The sequence below is a fragment of the Fusarium oxysporum genome, chromosome 5, assembly GCF_000149955.1.
Source record: "Fusarium oxysporum f. sp. lycopersici 4287 chromosome 5, whole genome shotgun sequence".
Lineage (NCBI taxonomy): Eukaryota > Fungi > Ascomycota > Sordariomycetes > Hypocreales > Nectriaceae > Fusarium > Fusarium oxysporum.
This window is the reverse complement of record NC_030990.1, coordinates 2095715-2112689: the sequence shown is the minus strand read 5'-3', so window position 1 is coordinate 2112689 and position 16975 is coordinate 2095715. Positions and strand designations below refer to the sequence as shown.

General features: G+C 47.5%; 7 protein-coding genes and 1 non-coding gene across 10 annotated transcripts; 3 read left to right on the top strand and 5 right to left on the bottom strand.

Moving 5' to 3' along the window:
- Nucleotides 1-12: 12 nt before the first annotated feature.
- Nucleotides 13-116, bottom strand: FOXG_18184. Its single transcript has one exon. It is a non-coding gene; the product is annotated as a tRNA-Leu (tRNA).
- A 2339-nt stretch (nt 117-2455) lies between these two features.
- FOXG_01772 (uncharacterized protein) lies at nt 2456-4420 on the bottom strand (the record flags this gene model as incomplete). The annotated part of the gene is made up of 3 exons (XM_018378778.1): nt 2456-3393; nt 3448-4012; nt 4070-4420. The coding sequence occupies 3 exons, from the start codon at nt 4418-4420 to the stop codon at nt 2456-2458; spliced, it is 1854 nt and encodes a 617-aa protein (XP_018234754.1).
- Nucleotides 4421-8048: 3628 nt separating this feature from the next.
- On the bottom strand, nt 8049-8153 carry FOXG_18183 (uncharacterized protein; the record flags this gene model as incomplete). The annotated part of the gene is made up of 1 exon (XM_018398233.1): nt 8049-8153. One exon carries the CDS (start codon nt 8151-8153, stop codon nt 8049-8051), a length of 105 nt encoding a protein of 34 aa, XP_018234753.1.
- Nucleotides 8154-8633: 480 nt separating this feature from the next.
- On the top strand, nt 8634-8999 carry FOXG_18182 (uncharacterized protein; the record flags this gene model as incomplete). Its single annotated transcript, XM_018398232.1, has 1 exon — nt 8634-8999. One exon carries the CDS (start codon nt 8634-8636, stop codon nt 8997-8999), a length of 366 nt encoding a protein of 121 aa, XP_018234752.1.
- A 115-nt stretch (nt 9000-9114) lies between these two features.
- On the top strand, nt 9115-9396 carry FOXG_18181 (uncharacterized protein; the record flags this gene model as incomplete). The annotated part of the gene is made up of 1 exon (XM_018398231.1): nt 9115-9396. The coding sequence occupies one exon, from the start codon at nt 9115-9117 to the stop codon at nt 9394-9396; it is 282 nt and encodes a 93-aa protein (XP_018234751.1).
- Nucleotides 9397-9824: 428 nt separating this feature from the next.
- Nucleotides 9825-11597, bottom strand: FOXG_01771 (uncharacterized protein). 3 transcript variants are annotated; one of them, XM_018378775.1, is made up of 5 exons: nt 11003-11597; nt 10917-10943; nt 10649-10861; nt 10368-10585; nt 9825-10314 (listed from the first exon to the last, which is right to left on the bottom strand). In XM_018378775.1, exons 1-5 carry the CDS (start codon nt 11112-11114, stop codon nt 10015-10017), a joined length of 870 nt encoding a protein of 289 aa, XP_018234748.1. In that variant the 5' UTR covers nt 11115-11597; the 3' UTR covers nt 9825-10014. The 3 variants fall into 3 exon arrangements, with proteins under 3 accessions (XP_018234748.1, XP_018234750.1, XP_018234749.1); XM_018378777.1 differs by having other exon boundaries at nt 10649-10943; XM_018378776.1 differs by lacking the exon at nt 11003-11597 and having other exon boundaries at nt 10917-11002.
- A 117-nt stretch (nt 11598-11714) lies between these two features.
- Nucleotides 11715-12925, bottom strand: FOXG_18180 (uncharacterized protein). Its single transcript, XM_018398230.1, has 2 exons — nt 11978-12925; nt 11715-11920 (listed from the first exon to the last, which is right to left on the bottom strand). The coding sequence occupies exon 1, from the start codon at nt 12260-12262 to the stop codon at nt 12104-12106; it is 159 nt and encodes a 52-aa protein (XP_018234747.1). The 5' UTR covers nt 12263-12925; the 3' UTR covers nt 11715-11920; nt 11978-12103.
- Nucleotides 12926-13621: 696 nt separating this feature from the next.
- Nucleotides 13622-16375, top strand: FOXG_01770 (uncharacterized protein). The gene has a single exon (XM_018378774.1). It carries the CDS (start codon nt 13969-13971, stop codon nt 16255-16257), a length of 2289 nt encoding a protein of 762 aa, XP_018234746.1. The 5' UTR covers nt 13622-13968; the 3' UTR covers nt 16258-16375.
- Nucleotides 16376-16975: the final 600 nt, after the last annotated feature.

Sequence of the window (16975 nt, the reverse complement as noted above, 5' to 3'; positions counted from 1 at the left end):
GAAAAAGAAAGCTGACAAGACTGGGATTCGAACCCAGGCCCCTTTCGAGACTGCGAATCGTTGCTAGTTCTAATCGAACCTGAACACAGCGCCTTAGACCGCTCGGCCATCTTGCCTTGATGCGTTATTACTCGAAAAGTTGTCAAATGAATAACTTGACACATGTCCAAGACGAGCTTGCTAGAATCACCAAGCTGTCATTGAATATTCCATCGCCCCCGCCCTCCCTTGCCTTCAGCCTTATACGAGGCTATCAGGTTTAGTAACTTTCTATTAAAGACTTAAACAGTAAGGCCCTATAGCAGGCTATTATCACAGAAGTCAAAATCTATTAAGGATTATCTACCTTAATGGCGTAATTACTGCCTATTAAATATTTTATATCTCCTTAAACTTATTAAGGACTGCAAAAGCACTAGAGAAAAAAAAAGGTGCCTATTATATATACTTTAGGCATTGCCTGGAGATATAAAACTCTAAAAGGTTATTAGAGTAATAAACCAGTTGAAGGTTTTATGTAATAAAAGGGTAATACGTAATAGTTCTTTAAGTGCCAATACTCCTGCACAAGATAGCATCATGCAATTAGAGAAAGTGGCATTAACCTGAATGTTGTGCTTTATTACAGTATCACCTTATATCACACTCTGCGTCTTAGGATGTTCTTAACTGTAATTTCTCTCATGAGATAGGATCCGAAGATTTGTAAGCAGGCTGTCGTTAAGACCATAAGAATTAATACTCTTGAACTAAGCAGAGGAGAACAAGGTTTTCCCTTTGAACTATCAGGTCGAAGCTCCATTGCGTTGAGATTCACGCAAAGCAGAGTTTACTATTAAAATATAAGGTAGCTCTAGGGAGCAAGAAAACTTCTGACCCTGGACCTAGGTCACAAAAGTATATAATCTAAGGTACACAAAATCTAAACTAAACTATACCTAAGTCTTTTTGTCACTTAGGTTAGAGGTCCTAAGTTTTCTTGCCTCCCCTTGGGTAGGTTCTTATGATGAACCTTCTCGTGTGCATTAGCAACATATAACACAAAAAGAATATGCTCCCAAAAGTCTAATTTGCAACTTCCTTCATATAAAATTAGCGCACAAGCCTCTAGGTAGAGGCTTGTGCGACTCAGTCTGTTCCTGATACTGAGCTCCTAGAAAGACACCCTTCACTCACCACCACGATGCCTGAGCCCCAAGAAGGCAAGGAGATGGAGGAGCCAGAAGAGGACCTGCTGTCTCTCTTTAAATTTACGGAGGTTATTTTTCGGACAATATAGCACATGAGAATGGCTCGGCTCACAAGTCAACAAGAGCAGAAGAAGCAAAGGCAAAAGGAAAAAAAAGTCTGCTGCGAAGGAGGCAGCTCGAGAAAGGAAAAAAAAAAAAAAAAAAAAAAAAAAAGCCATAGAAGAGGAACGACGAACCCATGGACCTCTGAGAAAGTCTTTCAAGAAAGATTGCGAACGATTTAACAAGAAAGAGAGACAGATTCGACAGAGAGTCACCATGCCCCCCCCCCCCCCCTGCAGAGATCGATACCGAAACATTTGCAGTGCAATTATGGTACCTAAGGCAAAATGCCAAGCGCGCAGCCTAGCTATTGACGCGGGTCGAGACGAAGCCTTGATGTTTTGACCCTGTGGGCCGATGGGTCAATTGCAAATGTGGTCAATGGCGGTGGTGCAGTTGTCTTCATGGATAAGTCTTTGGGGAGGGAAAAGGCTATCTAGGAGGAAATAGGCTGGCAAGTGGAAGGACACAACGCTCATATCGGAGATGTCGAAGTCATGAGCATCACTGGGGCCCTCGAAGCAGCTATATCCGTTGTTTCGCAACAACCGACTTCTAGTATACGCAGAGTTGCCATATTCTCTAACTCGAGAGAGGCTATTTCGCGGTGCTCCGAGATTTAGTACTTCCCAATACCACCTCTCGACTCGTTAGTTCGACAACGATCTCATGAATTAGTGCGACTAGGAGTAGCTTTGTCTCTCATTTGGGCTCCGGGTCATAGTGGTGTTGAGGGAAACTGCCAAACCCATGCTATCGCTAAACGTATGGCGAAGCTCGATCGCCCGGATTTGTGCCAAAGCATTGTGTCTATACCTCGATCTATGGATGATGTTGTGGACTTTGGTTTTCACCATGAATAAGCTATCCCCCCAAGGGATACTATACCTGAAGAGGGTTTTCATCGGGATTATTGCCAGCGCTCTTGGTGCTTTGGGAAATGGCTAGATAGGAAAGAGATAAGTTGGGCTACGCACATGGCTATGTTTCCTCGCCCCAGTCATCTATCAGTGTACCAACTTCAAGAACTTCGATATTTCTTACATGTGCTGATTTATGTTGCGATAAGAGGACTGTGGGAAGTTAGTCAATTATTCTGCATTATTCAAAAAGCAATATTCCAGCACTACAGGAGATACATAGCGAAATAATCCCATATTCTATCAAACATTAACTTCCGGGACTCTTTGGTCTTTCTTCTCCTTAGGACCTGCTTGGTCCAGAGCATGCTCAGTCTCAAATTTACGATCGAGGCTTTTCGCCTTGACACAGACGAGTGACATCAAGAGAGCGATGCATGCAAGTAAAGTTAGTACCAACCAGACGGTTCGAAGACCATTAATATATCCATCGATGATAGTGTCCTTCATGAGCTGCATGCTAGAGTGGGACTTCTTGAGGATCTGAACTAACGCTGACGCATCTTTGGCCCATTCATTGGCTTTGGAAGCAAACTCCGGGCTTTTCTCAACTTGTTTGCGGAACTCGTTCTGGAAGGTGACGCCGCCGACAGCAACACCGATGCCTTGACCCAGAGACCGACAGAAAGCATAAAAGCTGGCAGCAAATGGCAAGTCGGAATTGGACGCTGAAGCTTGAGCAGCAAATGCTTGAGCTGAATAGAGGATACCGAGACCGAGACCCCCGGTAAGGTAGATGAGTACCCATCTAAAGGTTTCAGTATGATTATCAAGCAGCAGCATCAAGCCCATTCCAATGGGCACAAGAACCCATCCAGCCCATATGAAGGGCCTGTATGTCCCCGTCTTGGCAATCAGGAGCCCAACTATGACAGCAGCGGGAGCCACCGTCCCAGTAAATGGCATGACAGCAACACCCGCAGTGATAGGTGATGATCCCCTGACCTCGTGGTATAATGGAACATAGTAAAGAAGACACCATACCGTTATACCGTGGATAACAGTAGCAAAGTATGCAGAGAGAGCCGTAAGGGAGGTGAATAGACTGGGTCGTAGGAGAGGGTCGCATTTGCAGTACTTTCTGCAGAATTTGATGTGAATACCAAACGAAATGAGTCCCAGAATACCGAATACAAGAGGTATGACGGTCCTGGGGCTGCTCCAATCATACATTATGCCACCTATAGATAATCATCAACAAGTAGTTACAGAGTTGACTGTATCAGGCAACTTACCGCAGCTCAAAGGGATCAGGAAACTTGTCAAAGAGCCAACAAAGATGATAGTCCCGATCCAATCGAATTCTTTGATCTTTGTGTTGACTGAAGTATCCCCCTTTCGCTTAATGCGCATTGTGATAGGAATAGCAATATAGGCAATACCACAGAATGGCAAATTGATCCAGAACAGCCAGGGCCAGGACACTTCAACGAGAGCACCGCCGATCAAGGGACCAAGAATGCTTCCGATAGCCCAGTTGAGGGAGATAAGGCCGAACCATTTACCCCTCTCCCTGAGGCTCACAAGGTCTGTAGCGATAACATATGTCAAAGCAAGGATGCCACCAGAGCCAAGGCCCTGAAGTGTCCGACCACCGAGTAGCACGGCAATATTCTTCGCCAGAGCAGCCATAATGCTACCACCCGTAAACACAGTGAGAGAAGCGAGCAATGCAGGCCGACGGCCAAATATATGAGATAGGGAGGCAACAGGGGGTTGAACGACGGTCGAGGCGAGGAGGAAACTGGTACCGCACCAAAAGGCTTCGATAGCCGTAGCACCGATGTCTTCTGCAATTGTCTTTGAACGCTTCATGTTAGCGAGGACTCGTGTTAGGATCTTATATCAGGAGCTTACAGGTAATGCAACGCAAATGATGGTTGAGTCAAGAGCGATGATGAAGGTGACAAGACACAATGTACCAAAAGCGCCGTAGAAGCGCCATCCCCGACTTAAACTCGCAGGTAATTCATTTAGTTCCTTGAGTTGAAGGGACGAGGGGCCTGGGGAGGGTGAAAGATTGCCAATCGCATTCTCACTTTTAATCTGTGTACAAGACCCTGATTCTGCCCCGATCACGTCCAGAGCACGGGTAGCTGGTATGGAGTCGGCAGGGGAAAACTTGTCTTGTTGGCGAGAAGAATCTCCTGTCCTGTCATCGGGTTTTAGATCACTAGGAGAGCCATTGCTGGGTCCATTATCAGCCATTCTGAGGAACCAAGGGAACGTGGTTACGGTTGTCGATTTTAATCAGGGGTAGAAAAGAAACAAAGACTAATTGTATTTTCATCGGTAGTCAGAAGCTGATACACAGGAACCAACCCATCTTATAACAACATCAAAACGCAAGCGTAGACGTGTTTCACCGCTGACTTCAGGCTCATCAACATCTCGTCAGCCAGCCTCATAGCCCCTACTAGACATGCACGAACAACCAACACTTCCAACCTAAGGCTGCTTAGAGGTTCCAAATATCGAGTCCAACAACCGAGGTGCCACAAGTTACTGTCTTAGGGGCACTCCATTGATTTTCACAAGGATCCAGCGATTTGGCGCCCTCCACTTCAGCTCAGCCCATGGAGGAACTAGTGATTGCTAGCATCTATCAGAGCTCCAGCCATGTTTGATTGAGCCTCATCGGGTATCTCGGTCATGGGGGCGGCCGCCTCTCTGCCCTACCGGCGCCACCCCGCCGCTAATAGAAGCCATTCGCGATATAATGCTTTAATAGCCTGTCAGAAGTGCTGGCATTGTTGCCTTGATCTATCTCGCCGAGATATCGATATGGCTTACCAAATGAGTTCGAAGCTCTTGACATTGCCGTGCTACTGAGATAGCTGAATGTGTCTAGCCGTCTGGAAGAAGCGCACAAAAGTTCCTTGTCAGATGGAAAACGTTACGTCTATCGGTCTGACCTTTGATGAATCATGTTTCCTTATCGGATCTGGTTCGGACTGGAGCTTGATCTACGTGTCAGCCCTACAGTTTCCAACACTCTGGATCTATCGATGTACTAATCCATAAACGATTCTAGCGTTCTCTTCATCTCTATCGTAAGACTTGCAATCTCAGCTCTCGGCGAGCCCGTTAGTCCTCGTGGCTTTGCGTCTGTCTCACAACGTCAAAGATAGACGTATTTCTGGAACGGTCGAAAATAAGCGGTATTCTTTACTGAGAATTTCTTTGCTCACCAAACCTCTTCGTCAGACCATCATTGAGGCAACCAGGTCCGCTTACTTATTGAAGCTGGGCATACATATTTAGGACTAGAATGTTAGCACGGTTTGCGGTGTCTGTGATGTTAGATTTCCAGGACTGGTATTGATAATGATGGCCATCAATTGCTCGAAAATTACATATGAAATCGCAAACTATGATGAAAATGGGTGTCTGGCGACCTCCATATGGAGATATATATAAGCCAATGACCCTAGTAATATCGGACCACGCAAGCACATTGTCATTAGCCAGGGAAAGAAACAGTCTCTACTTAGATAGATGCTCACTAAGCTTCTTTCTTCAGATTTCACATGTACAGTGTCTACTGTGCGCCTGGTACAGACGATATAGACGCGCCACTGTTGACCTATCCTCGAAACCTCATGAGTTCCTGGCTACCAATAGTGCCCCTATCTGATATGAAAGTATGTAAGAGTCTAAAATCGCGACGGACGTCTTTGATAAGGGATAAACTCAAAAGGTTCGTATCTTCAACAAGACCATATGGTACTTAAATTGGTGTTCTCTAGGCATTTCTAGAATTCACCAGTGTCCCCTAGCCGCGCGTGTATTCTCAATACATCCAACCGTCGACCAACAGCATACAGTGTCATATACCGCATCGAGCACTCGTCTGGCGCGGCCAAGAAATGTCCTTCAGAATCAGGCTGGGTGGCTCAGGCTGACCTCTGAGTGCGGCTCAATCTAAACAGAAAAGTCGACCATGGGGCTGTGTGCCACATTTTGAACCACGAATATAGCTGATAGACGAATCATGAACGAGTGTACCGTCGTGTGACCTCGGTAATATCTGTTCCTCGCCCAAGTAGACCAATAATCTGCGGCACACGGGCCGTACCGCTGCCTCAAGAGAGATACAAAAAAGTACTTGCTCGAGACTTCATGTGCGTGATAAAGATGCCCCGGGAGATGCAGATCCTCTTTTTCTTGTCATTGGGCGATGAACATGTCGAGCATCGTGAGGGTGTTGGTCGGGTAACAAGAGATGGCAATGACTCCCTTTCTGGCTTCACCGGCTCGAGATTCGCAGATAGCCGGCCGTTCCAAGGGGCCATCCTCTCATGAAAGTGAGGCTGAGTTGATTGAGATGCAAAACACGTTGGTATTTTATATTCACCGCTCTTTGTGCTGTTGAATGCTTCATGTCTAGAGGCTGGTTATTTGCTGATTTTGTTGATGGAAAAAGGCGTCCACAGGATGGCCTCAGCGGGGCTGTATTCATGATGGATGGATGGATGGATGGATGGATGGATGGATGGATGGGTGGGTAGAGAGCATAGCTGGCAATTCATCTTTCCAACCTCGACTGTCGTGTCAAAACTCTCTGCTCACCGTAAGATCCATAATGCTGCCCGAAAACTCCAGGAGGAGGGTGATTCACGACCACCTGGCTGATGGAACGAAGACCCAACATGTTTTGTAAAAGCCTTAGCCGTCTGTCTTCTGGACGTCGGGGGTCAAGTTCGGAGGCTCAGGTGTTACGCGAACTTCTGGAGCACCCGGAAACAACATGTCGACAGGAATGCCTTGGTCTTTTCAAATTCGCCACCAGACCTTGCTAGAGGTCCCTTTCAAAGTTGAGTTCAATTGCTGACAATGTCATTGTTCGCAAAGGAAATCCGTTGCTAGCGAATCTCCTGTCCTCGCAGGTTTTTGAGCGTTATCTCAACGTGTTCTTGCCTGAGACCTTGAGCTTTGTGAAGGCTCGACTTGAAGTCAAAGTGTGAATTGTTTTTGAGCCCCTTCGAATGACCTTTTTTTGTAACCTACTGGTCAGGAGATGGAGGAATGCCTCCTACCTGACGAGAGCCCCGAGTATAATTGTTCTTCAGGTGTAGCCAAATTATGGATACCTACCAGAATGAGCATCCACTTTCAGTGCATTAGCATTACTGTAGAGTCCATTTTCGATCCGATGCCTTCAGACAGGCTCGTAGGAGGAAGCTCGTCCAGACCCTGGCTGCAATGTCTCCTTTCATTGGAAAATAGGATATTCAGGTAACAACACTGCATTATCCAATGCTCATCCCAGCACATTCTGCTCCAACCTTGAAAGCCTTTTTTTGGTCATAATAAGAATTGACAACATCCAATGGCTTGAGCAACATGCTAGTCGACTGAATACTGCTGCGCTTCAGACACGGGAAATGTTGGAGATTGCGTGCATAATATTCCGGCGATTCATCATTGGTGGTTCCAAGTTACTCCAAATTCCCACTGGGGCAGTGGAGGTTCAGGGCACTGCCGCTGCGCCATTCAGATTGTCCGAGCCATGGATGGATGCCGTTATTAAGAACCGACCGTCAACCCCTGGATCGAGGTTATAGGCAGTCCTTTAACGACAGTCCCCCGTATAAGGAGACCAACAAACTTCTCCTCCCGGGTCTGAGCAAAGCATTCATTCTTGCACTTGCTGAATTCATCTTTGTTGCGATACGGGCCAACTCGTCCTTTTGACACTGCCAAATGGGATGAGCGTGTCTCCTTCAACACCTTCGACGCCCAACAAGCAATCGGGTTGGAGAGCCCCCTCATCTTCTTCTGTCCATGCAGCACCATAGACCTTTCGAAATGCCTGCAGGCAACGATAAAATGTTCATTCTGATTTACCGCGAGTGCGGTAATCTGAGGTCAAGCCAGGCGGCAGCCAGAGCATAATGGCGACTGAAGGATCCGGGTTACAGGCTCGTTCGTCAGTCATCTGCGAATCGCATTGTTGGGAAAGGACATGGGTCTGGTGTCTGAGCATATCCGACAACATCGAATGATGAATGGGAAACAATCAAACTTTAGGTGAAGTTTCGATTGACGTTGCCTTTGTTAATCTTTGTTTTGAGGATATACAAATGGCTGATGTCCGGATTAGCATCAGCGTGGTGAATGGCAGTGACCTCGAACTGCCTAAGAAAGGCGGTCTAGGATTACGCAGGATTGCCAGGGCACTTTACCGAATCGAATCAAAAGGAACCGCCTGCAAGGCTGGGAACTTCCAACTAACAGATAGATTGTTTCGCCATAGTGCATTGGGTTCCGAAAGCGTTGTTGTTTGGTCTGTTTGCGGCCTCTCGCAGTGCAGTCTCTGACGCGGTTGCGCACAATTCTATCAACTATCGCCAAGGATATCGGCAGGCGGTTTTAACCTTGGTATCGCTAACAGGACACTAGTGAGGATAACTGCGTGATGACAATGAACGACAATAGAGGAAAGGCTTGTTTGATGAATACTCGAGTTTCTACCAGCCGTTGTTATTGGTGTCTTGGGCCAGAGGCCCTCAGGCAACCAGCCACCCGTTGCCTCTTTTTCTTTTTCATCAAGAGCAGAAATGGTCGCAGTATCCATGCTCATTGTCGGGGATACCTTCAACCTTCAACCCCGAAACAGGTCAATGCATGCGTGCGTTCATCAGGTATCTACCTGCCTATCAATGCTTTTCAACTCAACCATTCTGGCCTAACTCGGTTCTGCGCCATTGATCTACGCAGACCGAGTAAAGGGCTACGCTACTCCACAGCCAGACCCCAGGATCATCGGTTACAACCACATTGACGTCAAGATGTTGTTTGGATATGGGGTTTCTGTGGCGACGAGACCGTGCTTACACTCTGCAGAGTACCCCCATCGCCCCAGGAACTTGGCCCCATTGCACTAAAGCCGATTAAACATGCAATGGCTCTTGAAAGATGACTTCGTCCAAGTTCTCGACGTTAGCGGCTTTATTGCGTCTTGGTACGAAGGTGACGGCCAAAGACTGCAGTTCACCGCCTTCTTTCGCCCCGTTCCCAGCAAAACCATGTCAGTTGTCGCTCAGGTACTCTTTAATTTCCAGTACAACTGTATCAACAACCTTAAGCGCGTTCGTGTTTCGCGCGACAGAGGGGAGTTCCGAGTAAGCCTTGGATTGGCTGTGTCTCGGTGTGGTAGTAGGACGCTCGGTAATGGGTGAACTGCTCTATGCAATGTTGAACGAGATCGATCATGGTTTCGCAATCTAAGAAGGTCTGTCTATGCTCAGGGGTTCATAGTCCTAGATCGTAGATTCTGCCAGGAAGTAATAAAAGAAGGCGCCTTGTTGTTTCTAAACGGTACCTTCATCTTCCATGTCCCCCTTGTACCTATTGCAGAGCCGCATCGGAAGGATAGTTTGCCGTGCCCACCTGGTGTTGTCTCCTTTCCATCTCCAAACATTCACTCACACCTTACAGCCCTATCTCAATCAAAGTCATGAGTTTATAGTCTCTCATGCTACGCGATGAGTCTCGCTTCTGTTTCTATCGTTACTGCTTTTTCTTGGCCTTTCAGAAGGCAAGTCCGCTATCTCGACATCTGAGCTGTCTTACCGTGGCCTCCCTACACGAACTCTTAGCCATGGTTCCCGTACATCTACCTCATTGACATCACTGCTAACAGAGGAGTCTCAAGGAATGCGATTCTACAAACGATTGTCCAATATACATCCACTCTCTTACACACGGCTTCCCAAGTCGTTCCGATACAGTCCAATCTTAACCCCTACTCGCCTTCCAATCCTCCAGCCTCTGTTCCATCCGTCCCTCTCACGATATCAACCCCCTCGAAGAAGGGTTGCCATCAATCCGGCGTAGGCAAGACAAGAGAGCAAAACTTTCTCAAGTCCCAAAATCAGTCCCTGACTCAGCCAGCCAAACACGATCACAAACACGAGATACACAACTACTTCACCAACTGTTGATCGAACATTCAGGGACTGAATCGCGGCTGGAGCGCAAGCAAACACGGCGATAATGGAGCTGAAGATGGTGATGGTAATAAACCGTATGGCCCCTTCGTTGTAGTGATACTGATCATTATCATCAACCTCTTCTTGCCTTGATAGGAACGGTGTCTAGGACATGTCAGTACATACTACTTTGCGGATGGCGCAAGGGAGTGTCTTACAAAGAGGGTTCTGCCGACCCTTGTGTATGCGGCAAGGCAGATGAGCTGGTCAAGCCTGTCTGGTTGCGAGAGCGATGCCCAGTCGTTCATCGGCGCGTCAAGGTAGTTGCCACTCCCTCCCTTTAACATAGCTCTGAAGGAAGGTAAGAGATTCCTCAAGAAATAACTGCCTGGCTTGTCGAGTGCGAGTACCTGGTTTGTTTGAAGCAGCAGCTGTGCTGCGAGTGTGTCAGCTTGCGGTCCAGCAAATGGACCGTAATCGCCATTATCCTTTATCTTACAATATTTTAGGTATTCCTCCACAAACTTTTCGTTTGAGTTCGCATCTTCTTTACCCAACTCGAATGCTTTTTCGGCCTCGGCATAAAGAGTTACCATGCGGTTCGCTTGAAGCATAATACAGCGCGAGCTTATGTTTGACAGTCGGGGTGCGACCATGTGCCTCTTGTCTTGCTGTATCTGTCGACACATGCGAACCCAACCTCTTTCTCCTCCTGGATACCACATATCAGCGCATGCTAGCAATCACAGGACATGAATGGAACATACCCCAGCTTCCTGCTTGGCGTTCGAGATCTGGGCCGAAGTCAGATGTTTGCCGTACTTGGGTGATATTCATATTCAATATCTCATACCTATTCCAAGTCTCATGCTTGGTGCACCGGCTTCCTCACTCCGTGGTGGCTCACTGGCTGGCTTTTGTACAAAGTTGCCTTCAGGTGCGTTCATCTGGCAAGGTCGAGACATTTTGGCGCGCTGCGATCGAACAATTCACCTGCTTTCTACCTGCGCAATGGCTCCCTAGTCAAGCTTGGTGAGATCAATTGACGGGGGCCAAGAGAGCCTTTTTATCTTCGCTGGTTTCATACATCATTGCACGCTGACGACGGACACACAACATTGCGGTACCTTTGGGCATGCAATGAGGCTCATTTCTACCACTACCAGTTCCATCTCGGCCACCATTATACAACGACATAACACACCGCAACTGCAGCTGCAGCTGCCTTCTTTTCTATGCAAAGTTTTTGGTCGAGTCAGGCGCAAGATTGTCGCTGCAGGTCGATGGGCTGTGCTAAGCAAAAGCAAATCACAGCACGTACATAATCGGCGCTGTCAGCCAGGATAGACCGGATCGAGCCCAATCACAACGATCCGTCAACACCCACCCGTTCCCTGGATGTATCAGGTTAGTTACTGGCCCCTGACTTGAGTTATAACAGTTCAGGCCCCATTTCTCATAGATGATCTACGTGTTTGTGCAACAATCGCGCTTATTTAAGCGCGTTGGATTATCACTATTCAGACGATGTCATTCATGTTATATCACCAGGAAGACGATATATTGGCACATTTATCCTTCAGGATTTTCAATGTTTCGATGCTCCAATAAAGTGTCTATTATCCTATCTAAATAATGTAAAGTCATTAAATGAATCAAAATTATATCCCTGTCAAAGTCCTGGTGCTACCTGAATAACCACAGCTTTTGAATTTGTTCTCAGAGCCATGAATTCCTTTGCTGTGATCTTTGACAACCATGATGCTTCAAACTGGAAGATTACAGTCAGAATGGTTTTAGAAGGCGGCCTTGGGGGATTCATGCGCACCTTTACAATTCATGACCATTCGTATGTTTTACCGTGCATATTTTGTTCGTGCTTCTTGACCATCATCCGTAGCTCAATACCCAAAGGGTGGTCTTGTGTGTTGATTCGATGGATTTGGTTGCAAAATCAGGCCTTGGAGCTGGCTTCGCCAGAGGCGGCGGCTTTCTTGTTCTTGGACTGACTTTTTGGTATAATAACAGTACCACTGGGGCCCTTGGGCTCGAGTTCCTGGGGGATGTTGACAATCAAGGCGTCCACAGGACTAGGACTCTTTGATGGGGCCATTTGTGGATACGGAACTGAGTTATGGAAAGAGAACGAAATGTATTAATCCGATGGGTACTGACTGTGATAGACGATAATTTGGCTTGCTACTCTACGCCCCTCTTATACTCGCCAGGCCAAAGGTTCTAAGAGCAGTACGCGTCCTAATGACTCGCTAAATTATCTTTCTAGCCCCATCTGTGAAGAAAAAGTAAAGTCTGGGAGATGATAGAGGGCATGGTCAGGACAAGGTTGGAAAACTAGAGCTCGATGGTCATCAGCAAGGTATGAATCCGCGCTTTGACCTGAGCCATGTAGAGATTCTCAACAACGGCTGCCGGACAGTTCAAACTACCTCCAATTCTTCAGAACAATATCTCTCGACAGGCTCTCGTCTTACTCTGAGTAAATGAGTTTGGCGATCATGCGTTTCAAGTCTAATCAGGGGACAGATCAGCATCAGGAAAGCTCAGCACTATTTTAGCGGCTCGCTTCCATCTTGGATCATCTGTAACGGAAATTCACAGCCAGTCGAGATACTTGTTCTTCAACGGCTGGACAGTCGCTAGATAATCATCTCTTTCTCAGTTGTCAGCTCTCGAAACGACCATAGAAGAGGCAGCTTTAGAGATACTGCAAATGATCACCCCCTTTACTGGTTCATGACTGCACAGAAGCCGCAGGGAAGACGGCAACCTGTTCGTCGTGATATCGAGAGCAAGGAGCCTCAGACATCCATGATAAAAGTACCCAGTCTCCGCCGCTAAGTACGCCACAGTGAGCAATGCTGCCAGGGCCCTTGTTTCTCTTCGGTCTTGGCTGACTGTGAACGACAGCCTGAAGTATTTGTACTGAACCTATGATTGAGATAGTAGCTCAGGGTTGTTATTACTTAACAGCTATGGGGTGACTCTGTCCACGAACCCTTGTCGACGCCCCTCATCAGTGAACTAGAGCCGAGTATCATGCCCTTGTCGTTGACCGTAAGCGATCTGGAAGCATAGATGCCGGGCTGGGGTTTCTAGGCTACGCTCACAGGTCTCTGAAGAATACATGCATTGTAGGACTCGATGCAGGGGTCTGTTATTGGAAGTCATCATACACTACCAGCTTTGCGGCAGAGGAACTCTTATCTCCAATAGCCCTGCATCCTAGATATGAGGAAAGAAGTGGAACCTATGTCTTCACGTAAGATCCCCTCGCTAGCACGAATGGGCCAAGTGCAACTTTCATGCCTACGCCCGCAGACAAGACACGAATACGGGTCCAGAAAGTCGACTGATCGTATGGAAGGGCCAGAGTGAGGCTATACATATCGACACCAAGTTATAAGTAGCCACCGTTACGCAAGTTTCAAGTACCTCTGAGTCATAAGACATCGTCTAATTTAAATCTGCATGTAAAGTCTTGATGCTGTTGCATCGGTTCATGAAGCCAGCTGCTTGGGTAGCTATGGCGTTACCAGGGTCCGGGCGAGGAACCCGTAACGAGGATTTAGACACACATGTTTCTTTATTTTATACAAGTTTCATGTTTCGGCATAATAAAGTGCGTTACAAATCTTGTGTAACGATCATGTCTTGTACTTGGTGTTTGGACTATCTTATCGATAACATCTTATCTGGCGCCAGCCAAAATTTTAGAAAAGTCAAGACGAATGAACGGCCCCACCAAAAAGTTTCTATCTACTTGCGCAGATCGACATTCTTCAGATCAAGTCAATCAAAATGCCCAAGCCCAGAACAAGACGTGGCGCTGGCCGCGAGGAGAAGAAGCGAAAGAGAATCGAAGAAGCTGAACAACAGCACGAGACTTACGAGAGCGAGAACAAGCGACAGCGCACTTACGAAGACAACGACAACACCGATGGTTTCGACTACCAAGATGGCCAGGATCCTCAGCAGAATGGCCTTGGCGAGAAGGAGTTCTTCGGAATGCTCGCAGAAGAAGAGCAGGAATACTTCCGTCGCGCGGACGAACTGTTAGAGCTCAATCAGTTTCCATCAACCGAGGATCGCGACATCTTTCTGGAAAACGTCTGGAAGGAGGCGGAGGGCAAGGAGCTCAAACTAGCCAGTAGTCAGTCCTGTTCGCGATTGATGGAGCGCCTCATACAACTGTCGAACACAGCGCAAAAGAAGCGTTTGTTTGAAGCTTTCGGTGGGCACTTCCTCTCATTGGTACAGCACCGATTCGCGAGCCATTGTTGTGAGGCGCTCTTCTTGCGATCTGCTGGTGTGGTATCACAAGAGCTTTCTGGATATGTGCTTGATACCAAGGGCACCGATGTTGACATGCAGAAGCCCGAGGCGTCCATGGAGAATCTTTTTCTGGCTACGCTCGACGAGCTCGAAGGCGCTCTATCATACCTCATCACCGATCGATTCGCATCACACACTCTGCGCGTACTATTATTGGTCTTGGCTGGCCGACCCTTGGAGGATGCATCGGTGCGAAGTCTCATCAAGAGCAAGAAGAAGGAGAAAATCTCAGTGGCGGGAGGCTCAGCAACAGATGAGGCGAACCAAGGGTTGAGGGCAGTACCCGAATCGTTTTCAATGGCAGCAAAAAAGATCATCCAAGACTCAACGGCAGGGATGGATGCTACCGCCTTGCGAGTGCTTGCCAGACATCCTATCGGAAACCCTACACTCCAGCTTCTCCTTGAGCTTGACCTGACACTCAACAAGACCGAGCAAAAGGCTGAGTCTGAACAGCCGACTCTACTATTCCAGCTGTTACCCGGCGCTCCAAAGTCTTTAAGCGACGGCTCATCAGAAGCATCCGAATTCATTAACGGCATGATCTATGACCAGATCGGTTCACGACTTATCGAGACACTCATCACACACTGCCCTGGCAAAGTTTTCAAAGCTCTCAACCAGAACATCTTTCTCCCCAGAATTGAGGGTTACGTCCGAAATGATGTTTCGTGTTATGCTGCTATACGAGTCCTGAATCGACTGAGCAAAGATGACCTGGTGCAGGCCGTTGAGAAGATTACACCAACCGTGCCTCAACTAGTCGCAAAGTCCAGGCTCAATGTTCTCAAGACGCTATTTGAGAGGTGCAATGCCCGCGGTGCCAACGACGAGATCAAGAAACTCAACAAGGGGCTCAAGGAGGGATGTGGAAAGACACCGGCTGACCTGGTCATTTTCCTGTGCGGTTTGAAAGACGAAGAGAAGAAGAAGAAAGATGTCCAGCAACTTTCTAAAAACGAGTACGCAATTCAGTCCCATGGTGCTCAACTTCTGACTACTCTCCTTTCCATTCCGGGACCGACAAAGGGTGTGCAAGAATCATTACTTGCCCTCGAGCCACAGACTCTCGTCCGCCTTGCCACTACGTCCATGCCTACCGTTACTGTCCTTACCACTGCCCTTGCTACATCTTCTTCGAATCCTGCCTTCCACAAGTCTATCGCCAGTGCCATACTGCCTCATACTCACGAACTCGCCATATCCCAGTTCGGTCATAACCTCATCAATGCTATCGTTGAGGTTCCTAGCAAAGGCAAGGAGCGAAGTATTCCCTTCCATATGAAGGAAGCTTTTATGGCACGCTTGGGCGATCATGAGGCGGAGTTGCGTGACAGCTGGATGGGTAGAAGTGTCTGGCGCAACTGGAAGGGTGATATGTGGAAGACCCGTCGCGGAGACTGGAAGTTGTGGATGAGAGAGGTGGACGCCAACGTTGCATCAAGTCTGCCACAGCGTGGACCAAAGGTTGCAGAAAGGGAGAAGCCACCTGCCAAGCCGGTTCCAGAAGTCGTAGAAGAGCACCCTGACCAAGAGCCTGCCGCTCAAGAGCATATTACTGAGGACAACATGAAGATGGTTGTAGATGACGTCGTGGAGGCAGCAGTTAATGGTGAGGAGGAGGAGAGCAAGAAAGACAAGAAAGTTAAGACAAAGAAGAGCAAGAAGGATAAGAAGGAAAAGAAGGAAAAGAAAGACAAGAAGAAGAAGGACAAATCTGCTGAAGCCAAGGCAGATGAGGAGACTGAGGAGTAAAACAATTGTTACTGGGATAGATAGTGGCCACGGATACCCAAACTTGAGCCAACATAATTGCATTGCGACCATTCAACCTGCCCGTCGCTATGACCTTTGCATAATGTCTTTTCTTTTTCTGTTCCTATACTTGCCCTTATCCCTGAATTGTTGTACCAGGGAAAGGACAAGATCGCCATTATCGGGTGAATATTCCTCGATTGATATCCCAAGCACGTCGAAGCTAAAATGGGGACCAACTTGTGTGGACATATGAAAAGGATTGTTGCCGGTAAAACTAAATAACAGCTGTACTTGCACGCTTCTCACTCCTACTCTCACTCCGACTCTCTTCTCCCCTTTCGCTTATCGCTTCAATCCTTTCGAATAGAGACATAGCACTTGCTACTTGTCGTGACTATTATCAAGCAGACGAGACTTACCTCTTATCCCTCAAACCTTTTCACGTTCAACATACTCATGTGTTCGCATTGAACTTCTCCCTTACTAACCCCCTGAATGATTTCTCAAGTGTCAAATTTCGCATTCCTGTCCCAGTTGATGAACGAAACGAATAAAATAGATGGCACCTGATGGATCTGCTAATACCCCCTTGCTCTGGAGAACACCCCACCCAGATGGGCTAGAAGGATGGATTGCCAAACATACTGAGGGTTCTCCGTCCTCAACGAGAACTGTAACAACACTATGGGAGAGAAGCGATGGACTGGTACGCATG